The following is an 18,441-nucleotide window of genomic DNA, read 5'->3' as shown; positions in this document are numbered from 1 at the left end:
ATACTTACAATAATAGTTGATCACATGTGCACATATACACAATAACATCCCGCATCCAACCTCCACAAGTTACAGCAGAAAGTTTAATACACTGGCAACACCGGATTCTATGGGGCCGACCAGATAGCAACTGACATGTTTTCAGAGTATGAGGAATGGGGATACACCCCAGAAACATGTCAGCTGCTAATGCTTACGGTAGCTGGCTGGTCCATTTCATAGAATCCCATTAAAATGTTGTGGGGTGATTTGAAATGGGAGGTTTATGCAAAGAAACCCACAAACATTTTGCAAGGAGTAGTGGTCACAAATTTCAATGTCACAGACTGGTGAGCAGTTAAGAAAAACGGCAAGTAATTTCTGCTAAAGGGGGCTATACCAGCTTCTGAGGCGGAGGGTGTACCTTTTCCACAGTACAGTCACAGCTACTGATATTTTTGCTGAATAAGGCAAATTTTGTGTTTTGTGAAGTATATGAACAGTAGTAGTGAGCCAGATTATTATTATTTACAGGGCTAGAAAAATTTTAGGGTGTCCCACCAGTCAGTCAAAAATCTCACCAGTCAGCGTGACCGGACTATAGCATTACTATTTATGTTAACATTTTTTGGGGACACATAGAGCTTTCTTTTGGTGGTATTTAATCATCACTGGGGCTTTTATTTTTTACTATAAAATGAAAAAGTACTGTAAATTTTGAGTGATAAAAAATGTTTTCCCTACGTTATGTTAAAAAACATTTATTGTTACTCGTATTTTTGGTAAAAAATAAAAGTTGGGATCACGTCAGGTAAATATACACCAAACATGTCAAGCCTTAAAATTGTGTGCGCTCGCAAAATCGCACAAAACTACCACATCGAAAATTGGCCACAGGCGACGCTTTAAACGCTTTAACTGCTCATCAGTTTAGTGTTATCAGCGATTAATGGCCCTAAAATGATTGCTCTCACTCCGTTCGCGGTGATATGTAACATGTGCGACACAATAGGTTCAATCGTCATTTTCGCACCCGACGCATGTTTGCGTGTGTATGTGGGGGGGCGGGAAACAAAAAAATTGTTTTTTGTAATGCTTTTTTTTTTACACTTTATTGCTATCACATAGGGGCTAAGAAGCTCCCTACGTGATAGCCAATTTACATGAGAGGTCCTCTTTATGGAGACATCAGGGGTCTCCCAGGCCCCTGATGTCACCTAGGGACACCCAGAGAAGCTGATGAAGCAGAGATCTGCTTCACCAGCTTCTCCCCAGCTTTTGTAGCTGGGAATGACATAAAACTGCTGCTAATACAAGCGACCAGGCGTCTCTAGAGAAAAAGCAAATGTACATAAATGAGGAAGCCTCATTTGTTGCTAAATGTAAAAGAGGCCTAAAGCAGAACTCCAGTTTTAAAACAAAAATAAGATGCTCAGGAACAGTAACAAAAAAATTAATATTTTGCTGCAATACTTTACTTTAATCCAGAGCCGTCACCCATGTTAAACATTACCTGGAGTTCAGCCTTAAAATTCAACTAAAGAGACACTGTAACTTTGCCAATTCTGGGAAAAGTGACAGTCCTTCTGATACCCCACATGCTACCATCCCAGATAGCAAGGATAACTTGCTACAAACTTGTGGCAGGGTTAAATTGTAACTCTTGTAAACTTGCTGCACATATTTCTGGCAAGTTGTAGACCTGCAGAACACTTGCAGCACAAGTTCTAGGTGACACTTTTTGAATTTGTGGCAAATCTTAGCAAGAGCTCTACAAGCTCGCTGGTCTGGAGATTTGCAATGCAGACTTGCTGTAATCGTGCAACAAAATTGTGAAGCTTGGCAAGTCTGCAATAGTTTAGCAAGTCATTTTCAAACTTGCAGCTCAATTGCTTGCTATCTGGGATGCTCCATCGGATCCCTCACTTTTTTCCTCTTGGTCTGAGGCCCAAACACTGTCACATGAAGGGACCATGATGTCATCCATGCAGGTAAGCTCTGGAGTGGACTCCTGTAAAGTGGAGGTTGTGAGATAAGGTGGATTGGGGCGTACACCTTGCGGAGGGGGAGAGGCTGCATTTTATGGGCAGGTGATGGTGTATCATACAAAGTGTTCAATGTTGAAATTTTAGAATAATATGGGCAAAGTCATTGCTGACCTCCTAAAAATATGGGTTGCCTGGCATCTATGTTAATCCTCTGGCATCAATACTTTCTGAGTCACTGACATAGAACAAGTATCCAGATCAGAAGTCAGATAACAGATGGCCTGATCTGTATACCTGTTCTGGGTTAATGACTGTACTGCACTGTTGAAGCCAGTGTGTCAGCAAAACAACCAGGCTTTGGTGACAACAGAATTAGGTCACCAATGGCAGCCTACGTGTTCTATTCAAGAACAATCTCCGGGCTCCCAAAAAGAGGAAGTTGCTTCATGTAGCTTCTGCGTCTCTACAACTACTGATTTAACATACCAGCCGCAAAGGGAGTGCAAGGTTTTCAATGAGTCCACCAAGTCATGGGTTTGCATTGTGAGAAGTAGTAAAGCAGAACCATTGTATAATACTGCAAAGCAGAAAGCCCAACTGTGTATGTAACAATTAAATATGGCTTCCTCCATGTACATATATAATTACAAAATAAACATTAACATACATTAAAAAAATATTTATATCGAGCTGATCTTGTACAAGTTAGTCTACGAAAATACTGAAAAGACTTTACATTCCTTTTGCTGGCAGATCACGTTAGGGGACAATAAAGCGGACCATACACTATTCAATATATCTGAGTGTACAATCACGTTTTGGTTGTTTGGACAATCAGACTGTATAGTGTATGGCCAGCTTAAGGCATGTTCCCTGCTGAGATCTTATCAGCATTTACCACTGGAGCTTTGAGAAGGGCATCCACCCATTGATGAAGGGTATGCATGGTGCAACAGCATGGCAGAGGGCCGACACACTTGCTGTCCCTATGCTATAGGGATACCAGCCTGCATACATGGTGTGCCAGGCTGTCTAGCTCTGGGAGGAAGAGGGCTTTTATTTACATTCACAAAAATCTTACTGTACTTGTGACATCCAAAGGCTGCTCATTAGCTGCCACATTTGTCTAGTGCATATTCATCTTACTAAAAATAATGCCAAGTAAAACCTGTCAAATATCACAAGGGCAAATAGTCCAAATGGATTCTCTGGACCAATTTCTCATAAACAGACCCCATAATCTTATATAGTGTCTAGTAGAGTGCACATTAACTTGTTTTTGTGTCCTGTGCCTTGTTATTTGTTCTTGTTGCATAAACTTAATAAAAAATGTATATTTCCTATATTTCCATTAGTCGTTAGTTTCACTTTAATAGATTTATCCTTGAATTATTTAATAAAATAGTGTTATTTAAAAAAGGTTGAAAGTTACAAAGAGGATATCTTTTAAACATTTGGCACAGAGTAAAATGGCAGGTGTCATCCAAATATGTGAAGCGGCGCTATCACCCAACAAGTAAACAAATAATATGTGCAAAAAACAAATATTATAGTGAACAATACTACTGTGAGAAAAAAAACATATACACACCACACACACACACACATATATATATATATATATATATATACACACATATACATATACAGACACACACACACATTTATAATATTTTTCAAATATTTTCAAAATTAAATGTTCTAGTCAACTGTGTGATCACCTTGAATCACAAGGTGATAATCTAAAAAAAAACTCCAAATGACTAATAAAGTATTAGTTTTAATGAATTTACGAACACTTTGTTTCAAATTATGTGTTTTATACACTGACACAGGACGTTTGTTACTTTATTAGTCATTTGGAGTTTTTTTAGATTATCACATTGTGATTCACACAAACAATTGACTAGAAGATTGTTTTTCTTAGATTAATCGAGCGCAGAAGCCCCTGTAGATAAAAATGGCAGGTGTGTTTTGTAAATGTAAACTTAGCATTTTGATTTTTTTTAAAAAGGTAAAAACCCCAAAATGACTAAAACCTAATACCTGCTTTCTACAGACCTGTGATATCTAAAACTTCTGATATAGACCTTAGCAGTCAATGCTGTAGGTTCTCCCTAGTTAACTGGCTCCAGCAAGTCTCTCATGATTTAATTAATTGATGCCATAAAAGAAGATTACTATTATTACAAAATTAGCAGAAGTGTTTAAGCAGAGCATTTTGAACCAGGAAATAAAGCATTCAGGCCACTGCTACAAATAAAACAGAAAAGTGAAAGATTTATAGCAGTAAAGATGAAATAAGAAACCCGAAAAGGGGGGCATCTTACCTGATGTTTAAATGATGCTTTCCATGTTTCCTGGGCAGTGTGTATATGGGAGCTCTGTGTCACATAGCACTGAGCAACCATCACATGTCTCAAAGAAGTGCCAGGGGCGATGCCATCCAAGACTCTTTCTACATGGCGCAAGGAGAGACGACTCTCAGCTACAACTCCTCCAGGAACCAGCTGCATGGTACAGGGCTTCAATGCAATCTGTCCAGCACAGAATACTCCATCGTCAACCTTTCAAAGTGAAAAAAACAACAATCACTTTTCAAGACATATTTCAAACAGGCTCTTTCCACAGTGACAAGTTTACACACACATCTATCTATTTATTGTGATGTTGGGGAGCTCACAGAGCACTCGCACAGCGTTTTTCCATTAACGAAAAGTATTTATTGGTCTTTCAACAGCAGATACTCAAGGAAGCTCAACATACAATAGCTTTTCTTCAGCAGAATATATATATTGGCTCACCAATCACCGAGTTGTTCCATACACTCACGGTGTCCCAGACGTTTAATAGTTCTCTCTTGCAGCACTGCTGCTCCTGCCTCAATCTTCAAGGCCACTGTCTGGTTCCCCCAGACAACCTCAATAACGTGCCAAATCCTCACAATAAACTTCACAAACCCGCAGCACCCTGCTGCACTGGCCTCCACACTGACTCCAGGGTCGAGCTCTCCTGTCTCCCAGGTGGGAGACAGGAACACATCCCAGCACCCTCTTCATGAGGGATGTACACAGGTGCACAATTAGGTGCTGATCGCTACAAACCCACGGACCCAGGACTGGAGATTTTGTCCCACCCAGAGCTCTAAGAAATCTCCTGGCTCCAGGATCCCAACTATGATCCAGAAAGCCTGGAAAGGACTGAAAAGGCAGTCCTTTCCTGGTACCAGTAATGTCTTCCTGGAGCCACTCAGCCCCCCTGGCTGAGAATCCTGGGTGACTTTGAGGCCACCTAACACCGTGGTATTGCAATGCAATGCCACACTATCTATACACACACACACAATGTATTAGTCAGGTATGAGGAAATGTTGTAAAGTAGGAATGCTTTCAGAAATAATGTAAATAGAAGTGTTTATTTTTTATCAATTAACAAAATGGAATGTAAATGAACAGAAGATAAATCCAAATCAATATTTGGTGTGACTACCCTTTGCCCTCAAAACAGCATCAATTCTTCTAGGTACACTTGCACACAGTTTTTGAAGGAACTCTGTAGGTAGGTTGTTCCAAACATCTTGGAGAACTAACCACATATCTTCTGTGGATATAGACTGCCTCAAATCCTTCTGTCTCTTCATGTAATCCCAGACAGACTCCATGATGTGGAGATCAGGGCTCTGTGGAGGCCAAACCATCACTTCCAGGACTCCTTGTTCTTCTTTACGCTGAAGATAGTTCTTAATGACATTGGCTGTATGTTTTGGGTTGTTGTCTTTCTTCAGAATAAATTTGGGGCCACTCACGCGTCTCCCTGTTGGTATGGCATCATGGATAAGTATCTGCTTGTATTTCTCAGCATTAAGGACACCATTGATCCTGACCAAATCTCCAACTCCATTCTTCCAAAAAGACCTCTTCTGGCCAGACTTCTCTGAACAGTAGATGGGTGTACCTGGGTCCCACTGGTTCCCGCCAGTTCGGTACCAAAGGCACTGCTGGACAACTTCCTATGTCGAAGGAAAGTAAGCATGATGCATCTTTCATCTGCTGCTTTAAGCTTCCATGGCCGACCACCGTGTCTACGGTCCTCAACGTTGCCTGTTTCTTTGTTCTTCTTCAAAAGTGCTTGAACAGCACATCTTGAAACCGCAGTCCGCTTTGAAATCTTTGCCTGGGAGAGACCTTGCTGATGCAGTAGAGCTACCTTGTGTCTTGTTGTTGTGCTCAGTCTTACCATGGTTTATGACCTGTGACATGAAACTGTCTTCCACAACCTCACCTTAGTAGCAGCGTTTGGCTGTTCCTCACCTAGTTTTAAGCCTCCAACACAGCTGTTTCAGCTAATGTTGGTCTTTCAACCATCTCTCTCTAAACATCTCTCATGTCAGCTCCCAGTGCCTGAAGCATGTTGGGAAGAAAGCACTTGCAAGGTTTCAGTTCTGGAGCACAACAGATTTTGAATTATGTTAACCTGAGCATTTTGAAACATTATAGCTGTACAGTGTTATCAAGAATCTTTTATCAATTTTGCATCTTACCAGACATGTTATTGGATTCAGTGTATAAAACAAAATAGAAGACAATCACCATCATATTATACAATTACCAGAAACGTATTAGTTCTCCATAGTGGTCCTTTAAAGGTCAATCCTGAAGCATTATAAATACAAATGTTTTTCTAGCACCAGTGCGCTCCCCTTGACTGGCAGGCCCAACAAACTTGTCCATATGGATTTGAAGGCCCTGAGTAGACTTAGTTAAACTTCTTTTTTTAATGAAAATGTGAAGACACCCCCACCCCAAAAAAAGTTACTTACCTTGGACCCCAGCTTCCAGCCAGTTCCTGTTGGCGTCAGTGACATCACTCAACTTCACCAAAGACTACTTGGAAAGCTGAGGATATCAAACCTCACAAGTGTTTTATCACCATGCTAGTCATTTAGCTTGGGAAGTAGGGGCTAGCAGACAAGCACTAGTTAATTTTTTCTTAAAGGTGTGTGTGTGTTAAAGACTGCAAATCGGATTATTTACTATAGGAAATACTGTGCAAATGTTCCGCTTTGTTACACATTGCTCTTTCTAATTTATTCATGGATCCAAGTTCGTTGTACATACTGTTCAATTTTGTCAATGAAATAAACACATCTAATGAAACCTTCTTACAATGATATTTTATTCATCAGTTCTCACTCAGACATTAATAGTCAAGGTGCACAGCAGGACTCTAGCTTATATCTGCATATATTTTCAATCAATTCCAATCGCTTCCAGCACAGAGGGGATTAGTAACAGCACACACTATAAGAACACCCTATGGGTGGACAGAAATCCTCTAATTTCTTCCTCTTACAGCCCTTCTTTCTGACCCTCTATAGATCAGCTGTCTGTAACTACCTCTGATGCAAGTCAATACTCAATAACCTGAAGCCAACATATAAATGCAGTGCAACGTCTGAAGCACCTGCCCTTATCCTGGGGTCAAAGGGCATCCAATAGTCAATAGGGAGGCCAACATTGTCCCTTTATTTGGCTGCATCTAGCACTGCAGGGGAGCATGGGCATCTTTCTGAATACTGAGTGACACTAAGACTGCTCTACCTACAGGTTGACAATAAACAAGAAACGCAGTGCTGTCTCATAGAAAAAGACAAAGTGAAACTCCAATTTTGTTGAAAAAAAAAATTCCAGGCCAGTTATACATATGGCAGGTATTTTTAAATGCATTGCAGATTCTTATTTACACTGAGGTATAATCTGGGCTTCAGCCTGGTGTAGAGCTACAGTTAGCAAATAAAATCATATTTTTCTATTTCTGCTAACAACAGCACAGATCCAAATAGGACAGAGTGCTGCATACACAATGGGATTACAAATATATTTCTTACATTTTAGTGATGATTCTTCTTTAAAGTGACACTAAATAAGTCTTCTTTAATGTGACACTAAACTCAGGAGTTAAATCTTAAACATGCATTCAGGTACCTTAAAGCATTTTGTGGATGAAGAGTATTGGATTAAACTACATTGAATGCAATGTTTCATTTGTGTCTACAACATTTAGAAGAAGTATTAAAGTCAGGCTCTGTTTCCTGCTACAGACCCATAAAATTTCAGGATAAAGAAGCAATAAATAAAGAACTATATGCATTGTAAATGTATTGCTAACCAGTTATCTCAGATCTTCAGCCAAAAAAGTGTCTATTACTTCTCACATGTTCACCAATTACTGGGCCAGAAAGTGAGGAAAAGCCAGAAAATAAACAGGCGGACTAAGGTTTAACTAGGGTTGTACCATTACAGACAAATAATTTTAGGACAGTGGTGGAGCACCAGGGTCCAGTCACAGCTGCAACCGATGTGACCCTGGTCTCTGCTACTGACGCCAAGCTGTAGAAGGACTACAAATCCCAGCAACTCATTACACAGCAATGCAGAATACCATCAGCTATAGAGGACTACAAATCCCAGCAATCCATTATACAGCAATGTAGAATTATATGAAGCTACATACTCTGTGTTGCTCACCAGGTCTGCAAGCGGGTCTCACTAGGGCTGTCTGGTGTCACCAGGGCTGCGTGCAAGTCTCCTCATGGCTGTGCAGGTAGGTGCAGGTCTTAACAGGGCTGTTCCAGGTCTCCCCATGGCTGCTCGGGCAGGTTCAGGTCTTACCAGGGCTGCCTGCAGGTCCCCCAATGGCTGTGTGGGTCCTACCAGGAATGTGCCTGGTCTCCCATGGCTGCTGGGGTGGGTTGGGTGGCAGAAATGAAGAGGAGGCAATGTGCGGCCGGACTGGCGCTGTCAAAGACAGCCACCGTGAGGTCCTCAGCAAGCGTGGGACCTCAGGCAGACGCTTGTGTTTAAAAATTTAAAGCACAGGTATGCTTTGTATTGGAGCATTTTTATGAAAATCCCCAGTATAGGCACCAATACCGATACTGGTATCGGTGCATCCCTAGTTTTAACCCTTCCCTTTCTACTAAAAGTAGTACTTTTAAAGCTTTACTCATATCTCTAAAATGACAAATACACCGTTGGAAAACATGTTTAGTAATGTATATCTACAATATCCGTCTACTAATGGCTAAATCCGTCTCCCTTTCCTGGAACTATGGCACATGTGACATGAGAAATAGATTTTGCAGTTTACAGATGACATTTTCCAGCAATGCACTTCCCAGGATACATCACGGGCTGCCTCACTAATGCCAAAGAGGGCACTAAAACAGTATTTGTAAGTTAAAGGAGAACTATGGGGTCAGGGCTTTTCCCCATAGTTCTCCTTAGGGTAACAGGAGGACACAAACTAGCGTCCTCCCGTTACCCTAAGCTCAGTATACCGAGAGCTACAGCTCGCGGTATACTGAGATGCCGCAGCCGGAGCGGATCCAGACATCGATGTCGAGATCCGCCCAGCTGCGTGAGTGACGGCTGGCTCTGCCTATCTAGAGGCAGAGCCAGCTGTACCCGCCCCCTCCCCGGTCCGTTCCGCCAGTCAGCACTGGCGGATCGGAGCGGGGAATCCAGCCGCTCCCCTGTCACGGCAGAGAGCCATGACAGGATCGAAGAGGTGAGCGAACGCCGGTATATGTTTGCTCACCTCCCGATCTACTGAGCCGACCTGTGACAGTCTCATTGTCACAGGTCGGCTTGAACTATGAGGTGAATGAGAAGCACTCACCTCATAGTTCTCCTTTAAAAGAAAACAAATGTTTACCTAATGAATGTAATATGATTTCAAATCAGCATGCTGATGTGCAATGGGATAAAGATCCACTTTAACCACTTCCGGGCCGCAATACATCTATAGACGGCGGCCCGCAGAAGTGGTTAAGTGGTGCTGCTGCAGCAGCCGTGTTCTTGGTGTTGTTTTTAACAGCCAGCGATGGCTGTTAATGTACAGGCGATTCGGCATCTATACAGCTGCCAGATCATTTGTACAGCGCAAAAACCATGCAATATAAAAAATTGCAACTAGCATTTTTTTATTCTATAGGGCCTTTGCTTTCGGAGCAGATATCATTGTTTGGGGGTTTGAAGCTGTTTTCTAGCCAAAAATTTATATTTTATCATGTGTGCGCAAATAGTAAGAAAATGCTGCGGACAGCAAGTGGTTAAGATGTTTTATAGAATAAATGGAAAAAAATCTTTAATATACTTGAAAATATTCAATTCAGCAATTATTTTTTTTGGTTTAATGACACTGGGCATGCTACTAAAAAACTTCACAGTAAAGGATGAGTAAAGCTCTGAAAATCAGAAAAAAAAAACAGTCGAGTTGGATAAATAACAACTTGTGGGCTTTGTTATAAAGCAGTAGTATGGCCTTAGCGATGTGAGAAATATGAAAAAATGTGCAGCGCCATTAAACCCAATGACTGACAAAAAAAATTAGAGATCAAAGTCACGTGATTCGCAAATTCATGTGACTGGCCTCCTCCAATTGTGGACTTATCACTGCAGCAAAATTCTGCAGATGCAGCTGTAGTATGGAGGGAGCACTGCAATGTCCAGCTGATAATATTTAGAGCTATCCACTTCAATGTGTGTGTATATAGTTCTCCCCACTTCCTGGATCTTTTCCTTTTCTAGATCTGCCTATGTATAGACACCTGTAGAACAACCAGAAAGCAGACATTGAACTTGTAAAGTTAATTGCTAACAGTGAAGAATGAAAGTCCCTGGTCTTCTACCTGTATAGCAGCAAATGGACCAGGGTTAAGTAGCGGATCATCATATAAGTGGCTGCCCCTGGAGTTGTAACCTCTGACCTTGGCTGTAGCCCAAATCAATGAAAGCTGTAACTTGCCAAATTGGTTCTCTAACGGGATTAGGGACCCTCTTATCACACAGTGTGTGATAATCCTGTCAGTAATTAGACTAATAGAGGCAGTCCCTGCAGGGAGTTTTTTCGTACAGCAGTGGAAACAGAAGCAAAGTAGTTTACAAACCCAGCTACATGCTGCCCATAGTCATATACCTGCAAAGTGCCTAAATCTATCACTAGGTACTTTACTACTATGTACTTTAAGGTTTTTAGAAGTCAGGGAGGGGTTCCGTTCCCATATAAAACACACAGACTGCTGTCAGTACTAAGCAAAAACTAGATGAATTGAATAGATATTCAACAATGTCTTGCATGTTTTTGTCCACATACAGTATGTTAGGTCCTATACGAAATACAGCAACCCGTCCCTAATCTATCCTCCTGCGTGTGTTTTAAAACACAAATATCCCATTGGATAGACTCAGATCCCAGCATGCCTTTTACTGCAATCATTGAACACTTAATTACAAAATGCCAGCTTAGTGATTATTAATTAATTCTAATACCAAAAGCAGGAAGTCAACCTACATTCAGTGGCTCTATTTTTTTTTATATAAACCACTAAAGACCCCATTTCATTAGCATCTTTTTTTTCGTGTTTCCATTCGTCCTAGTTACAAAAGTCAGTTTCTTATTCAAGTTTTCCCATCTTTTTCACCATGTTACGCATAGTATTTTAGACCACTTATCCAGATTTATAAACTGGATTTTTTGGGTGCAGTTTAGGTTCAGTGAGTTTGCCAGTATTTTTTTTCCACTTTCAGAGTGGTAAACTGAAGTACTGCACTCTAGAAACGTTTAAACACATACACAGGAGATTTTTGGACCCATATAAGACACCATACATTTGACAAATGCACTTTGATTCTACCACCTTCTATAATGGTGCTGCACATTCTGTCCAGCAATGAGGCCTGGCACTGTTCCCTGTGTTACTGAAAGAGGGAGAACATGAAGCAGTGGTCTCCACTTCCTGTCTTGATCTCTAGTTTTCCTGTTTTGCAGAAAATTCCTCACTAGTGTCTTTGGTATGCAATTATAAGATATCGGATTTTGGAGTCAGTTTCTCATTTATCAAGTTTGGCATAATTACAATTGTCGCTTTATAAATAGGTAGAAAAATAAAAAATCTGGTGATATTTGAAGAGGTTCTTGGGGAGGGAATTTTGAGTTATTATATATGTATATCAGAGGTAAATTCTTTGGCGTGGCACGCCTGTGCTCAAGTCTGTTGCTGTCCTAAAACATTAGTTTTGGTTTTTGAGTCAGATCTCACAAACTGCCAATTTTTACTTCACTGGCTGCATCTTTGTAAATAGCTACATCAGCAGTCTTCTGCTTTCATTTAAAGAGCAATGCAAATGCTAGACAAACTGTAAAAATAAAAAGCATAAAATTCATCTGTCTCAGTAGTGTTTTAACCACTTCAAGACCAGGTGTTTAGACCCCCTTCCTGGCCAGGCCATTTTTCAGTATTCAGCGCTGCGGTACTTTGACTGACGTTTATTCCGTCATGCAGCGCTGTACTGAAATGAATTTTATACCATTTTTTGGGCACAGATAGAGCTTTATTTCGGTGGTATTTAATCAATACTTAGTATTTAGTCAAGTCGGGTAAATAGACACCAAACATGTCAAGCTTTAAAATTGCGCGCACCCGCGAAATCGCAGAAAATTACCGTACCCAAAATTGGCCATGGGCGACGCTTTAAAAGCTTTTACCGCTCATCAGTTTAGTGTTATCAGTGATTGATGGCCCTACAATTATTGCTCTCACTCCGACGTTCGCGGCGATATGTAACATGTGCGGCGTAATGGGCGCAATAGCCTGGGAGTAAAAAGGCAACATTCTTACATCTGACTGTTCCACTTTCAATGCTGAAATATGTTTTACTTTACCTAGATACGCATGCAATTATAAATACCACATGCATAAATGTATCATATTAAACCATGTGTACATCTACAGAGTGGCACCTGTCCCATATATTACATCTAAAATAATTTGTGGACAGTGCCAGCTGCTCAGGTGGAAGTAACGCTCGCTGTGTGTGCGCTGTTGGGTGGTGCTCAGTCGTGCTGTGTTTGCCTGTCTGAATGCTGAATGCCCCCGTAGTGGATGTGCTGTGCAGGGCAGGCAGCGCTGTCACCTCCGCTTTGTCCATGGCGCGCTGATTACCCTCTTTTTTCCTGCCCGAGCTCCGCTTTGCGAATGCTATCAAGGTCAGAGTCAGTCGCTCAGAAAAATAAAATTAGAATCCCCCCTGCCTCCCACAAACTGGGCTGTGCCTCCCTCCCCTGAAGTGCTTCACTGGGTACATCTCCAGGAGAAAGGACATGTATTGCTTTACATAGACACAGCTCAAAAATATTCAAAGAGCAGCATATAAGTGAAGGATGAGCTCTGAACAGCTCACAGTCTTCACATAATAAATGTATGCAGAGAGGAGTAGAAATATTTTTATATAGATCAACAAGCTGTAATCAATTAATAATCCCGTGAGACGTCCTCTTCTTCTGCATTGGAATCTCTGATTATTTTGGTGCTGCTAAATAGGAGAATGCCTACAGACTAGTTAAATAATTCCCGGTATGGTGTCAATAAAAGGGAGAGATTCCTAAGTAACCTAGATCATTTTAGATGTCATTCACTACTAGTTCTATCCGAACCATCTCTTCTGCAGCAATCAGCTGGAGGAAAAATGGATCTGGGATCCAGATATTCAGGTTGGCTCTGGAATACGTCTATAGTAATTTTTGTGTCAATGCCAATTGTAGTTACAAATCTTAGGCCATAGAACAGTAACAGCCACAGACCTCCTTGTACATATGCACTATTAAACAGTCAACTCCATTTCCATATCAGTACTCAGTCTGAGTATATCTAACAATCACTGGGATCAATCCAAATTGTTCAGAATACCAACAGTTATGTTATTCCTGTCTCATCAGGTTATTAGCATATAAAGCCACCTTGACAACAATCACATATCAACAAAACTTGGCACACATAGAATGATACCGATCTAGGCAGATTTCATCTTAGGTTTTCAAATAGTAATAGAGACAGCTACCATTGTTTCACACTATATCAGAATATATACAATGCTGACAGATTCCCTGCAGTAGTTGTAATACTACAGTAACACAGGCCAAATCTTTTTCATAAGTAATAATAATTTAAAGTGAGTCCTACTGCGTTCTCCTGAATGACTTCTACATAACTGAAATGGTCAGAGAGTATGTTTTATTTCTTGTGGTATCTCGAACATTACAAACATGTCTGTGTCGCGTTCACAGAGGAGGGGGGCATAGAAAGGGTCATTACTTCTGCCAAGGTGCCTTCTGTGACCTGCCCGCCAGGGTCTCCTTCCAGGACACTGGAAATAGTGACAAACCCCATCACCCCGCATTAAGCACCTATCCGTAATCCCCCTAATTCCAGGGAGCTGCAAGTGCATCAGCTAAAGGGCACAATGTCTGACTGACTGATGCCGAAGGGACAGTTTCTACCCAAGGCTGTCACATCCTGCAGACCTTCTTCCAATCTATCAACCTTTTCTAATCCCCAACATGGAGTGTAAGAAGTGAATTGGAACACTAGGTGGCACTGTAGCACTGTAGCGCACAGTCCTCTTGGTTCCTGAGCTAGACAATAAGCACACAAGCTTGCTTTGAGCTTGTTTCATTCCAATAGCTCACTCTCTCTAAGTGGTGATAGTGGTATCCCCATCACTGAATTGTGCTAGTTTAATACAGTTTTCTAAATACATTTTGTTCTATTTCTGGTGGAAACTAAATTTACTTTTCCTGGAAGAGTATCTGATCTCTGGATAAAACTTCTCTACCAGATCACAAGATTACTTTTTTGCCTTTTTTTTTTTTATAGTTTCCTGCATTGCAACATGAGTGATCCAGTGAATAGCACTCAGCTCACGTATTCAAATAAGCTTAACAATTTAAATTACCACAGAGAGCTTGGATCAATAAAAGCACTAAAGCAGTAGATATCCCTTGAAACACAAAAGCCTAAATAGCCCTAATTCCCTACATTAAAAAAAAAGTATTATGTTGCATTGTATGCGTGACAATTACAAGGCTTTTTAAACAATAAACCGTTGTTACATATTAATCTAATTATTATAAATATAAATACCTGAATTGAAAATGGTGGTACAATAAGCACATAGCCAGCCATATGTGGATTTTTGTATTCTATAAGTTTGACATTGGAGCTTATACTGATTGGGCCAATCCTGGCCGATGTGACCCTAAACTAACCAATCTGCTATAATCAGCCTGTGTAAGAGCAGCTTAAAACCAACATCTAAAAATATCTGCATTGTAATTCATTTATCTCTCATTTTTGGAGATACTACTGAAATAACGTGACAAGATCTGTTGTGATTCAAGTTTCTTGCAGCTTGACATGACTGGCAGAGAAGTCCCTGAGGTGACAGAGATATGCTGTACAATACTATATACTGTACTAGCTCTGTCACTAGACTGCAGTCCGCCTGTCGTCACCATCTCATGTCTCAGCCTCACCAGTCAGCTATGGCAATAGGTGTACATTACTCATGGAGAGACGTTGGGCACTTAAAAAGTTCAGGCGTGTCACCAATAATCTAAGCTTTCCTTACCCGCACAGCTTGGCTGTAGGGCCCAATGTTAGCGGGGGCCCAGTGGGAGATGCTCTGAACATGCATGGCTATCTTCTCTACAGTGAAGTCATCCCTGCAAACGACAGGCAGCCAGAAGAGAACATCCATCTTAAAGAGAGTGTCCTGGGGTAGACAACACTGCACACATACTCTGGAATGCCAAGAAAGAATCATTATTCTATTATATAACTGGTCAAGATTTAAAACATTTTATAAACAGTTTATCAACTATTATTACAGATCAAATAAGGAACTGGGAAACAGCTCTCAGCTAATACGTAATAAGCAATGCAATGACAGCCTATATAAAAAGAAACCTGCCATGAGAGAAACACAAAGACTGCTATTGCTGATCTCTCGTTCTGTAAATGTGTGTTGCTTTGTTCTCTTGGTGCAATACATTGAATTACTGACACAGATCAAGTAACCTAAGAACTTTCTAGGACTCTAATCTCTGATCTGCAAAACTGTTTTGGATCAGTGACTCAGAAACCTATGGTCACAATAAAAGCCAGTCAATTAGCATTTTCATAAGGTGAACAGTAAAGACAGTTGCTGCTCGTCTCCAATGACAGGTTTAGGTTAAAGTGACACTAAACGCAGGAGTTAAATCTTAAAAAATGCATTGAAGTACCCCAACTACTAACAAAAATGTATCTTATTTGTGTACATCTCAGCTGTAGACCCTCAAATCATCTCTGAATTGGTGCTGACACTGTCCTTCCTTCTGGAGGGTGGCTACTTTTGTTCCCCATGGTCCGTGTGTGTGTTGTAAAGTAGCCACCGCTCCAAGCTCACTCCCAAGAAACATTAAGCTTTTTTTCTTTAGAACAGAAAAATGTAGGTGTATGCAACAAAGTTTGTTAAAATTCCTGCAATGTAAAATATATTGATCACCCAGAGGTGAATTTCTTTTTTGCAACAAAAGCCCATTCACACCCATGCCTCTGTTACTGTGCATTTTTTGGTGTGTTGACACTTGTTACGTTAAGATAGCAAAATTACTTTGAATGGGACCTTGAAGAGCCTAAAACACTTTTAAAGCCACACATAACACTACTTTTTGGAAACACAGCACACATAGAGAAGTCACATCTGTGCATTTTAGCATAGGTGCCTTGGGATGTCATATGATTTATGTAGGGATGCACCGAAATTTCGGCCGCAGAAACATATGGGCCAAAAATGGCAATTTTGGCAAAATACCGAAAGTGCCATCTTTCAGCTGAAATTGTGCTGCATACCTGGTTTCTCTCCTCCCCGATGGGTGCTGCTCTGTGTCCCCTCTGACACAGCGCAGCATCCAGTAGTGAGGAGAGAAACTGTGACAGGAGGCCGAGAGGTGCGGGGGAGGAGATGGATGTGAGTGGCCATTGTCTATCCTCCGGCACCGCTCAGCCTCCTGTGACAGATTAGGAGAGCGGGAACTTGTAAAATTTTTAGAACATAGTGGGGGAAATTTAACAATACTGGAGCAGACAAAATCTGGAGCAGCTGTGCATGGCAACCAATCAGCTTCTCTCTTCAGTTTGTTCCGTTCATTTTTGAAAATGAGGTATGATTATGGACATGGTAAACATACTATCTCCACAAGTTATGAATGAACAGGAGCATGATGAATATGATGAATATAGAGGCTTCCTGTTCATTTATAACTGGTGCTGCAGAAAAAGAAATTGAGGGCTCTGTGTTCTCAATCTCTTTTTCTATTTTAAAAGGTAAATACCAGGGCTTTAGACCCCTGATATTTAACCGAAGCCCGCATACCTGTAATGTAAAAAAATTTAAATATCAAATAAAAATAAATACAATATTTTTAAAAATTTTACAATTTTTCTTGGTTTTGGGCCTGACATTTTCTTTTATTTTCAGTTTTGAAAATGTAATTTCGGGGCACCTCTAGTTTTATGTCACGTTACATCAACCAGATGAATGTGACTCCATCCTAAAACCTGTTCCTGACCTTTCAATGAGAAAAGAGGTCTCAGCTGCATATATTTATAAATGTAAGTGGGAACTACACACTGCTCTAAATGTGCCTCCACCAGTGTGGTCCTAATCTATTATTAAACACTGGGGTATGCATAGCAATGAAAAATATTAAAACAGAACACCAGGTCACAAAAACAGTAAAAAAAAAAACAGCACTGAAAGCACAACTCCAGGCCTGCTGGAGTATAGCAAGATGTACAGCAACTTTTCTAAAAACATATCTGCCATATTCATGGGTTCATCTCCCCGCAAATAATCAGTATACCTGCGGTTGAAAGACCAGCTCCTGCTGAACTTCCGTGCCCACTCTGGCTGTAGCTGCAAGTCTCAAAGACCTCAGCGATGCAGTCGTTCACTTTTCCGTCTGGCCAATTTCAAAACAGATCTAGGGGCCATTTGCTTTGTGATTTGTCAGGAGGAGAGGGGAACAGAGATGCAGCCGCAACATTGAGGTCTATGAGACCTGCATCTACAGCCAGAGCAGGCACCGAAGTTCAGCAGGAGCTTGACTTCCACCTGCATGTATACTGATAATTTGCTGAGAAGAAGCCAGTACTGAAAATGGCAGGTGTGTTTTTAGAAAAGGTACCCCTTAATGTACTCCGGTAAGATTATTGTGCACATAGCTGGGATTTAACATAAATAAAAGTGCATCTTTTACTACAATACTCACTTTCAGTCCAGTGCTGTCCCTTCCAAAAGGTCCACTTCTCTAACAGATGTCACTACTCCTCAGGGGTGAATAACTGCCAGCCCATTCAACTCGCTTCGGGTGAGCCCAGAGAAACCCTCTAAGGGTACGTCATCTCACTGGCCTGGGTTCACAGTACTACCACACTGATGTGTACTTGTGGGTCATTAAAGCATCATTTAATGCAGGAGTAAGGACCCAGTATTACTTCACTGAACTGTGCTCATGGGTCATTACAGCGCCATTGAATGCAGGAGTAAGGACTGCCCAGTGCTGGAGAAAAAAAACCCTCCTGGAAATA

At 41.0% G+C, this 18,441-nt stretch overlaps 1 protein-coding gene across 1 annotated transcript in view; it reads right to left on the bottom strand.

The window, feature by feature from the left end:
• Positions 1–18,441, bottom strand: part of DPH6 (diphthamine biosynthesis 6) — an 89,926-nt gene that overhangs the window by 15,444 nt on the left and 56,041 nt on the right. Inside the window, exons 12-13 of the mRNA XM_018571179.1 lie at positions 15,437–15,608; positions 4,298–4,534 (exon numbers count right to left, since the gene is read on the bottom strand). Coding sequence (XP_018426681.1) covers positions 4,298–4,534; positions 15,437–15,608 — 409 coding nt within the window. The remainder of the gene's footprint in view (positions 1–4,297; positions 4,535–15,436; positions 15,609–18,441) is intronic.

This window comes from Nanorana parkeri, unplaced genomic scaffold (genome assembly GCF_000935625.1).
Source record: "Nanorana parkeri isolate BGI_ZX_2015 unplaced genomic scaffold, ASM93562v1 scaffold1693, whole genome shotgun sequence".
Classification (NCBI taxonomy): domain Eukaryota; kingdom Metazoa; phylum Chordata; class Amphibia; order Anura; family Dicroglossidae; genus Nanorana; species Nanorana parkeri.
The sequence above is the reverse complement of the archived record's forward strand: the minus strand, read 5'-3'. Positions and strand labels throughout refer to the sequence as shown.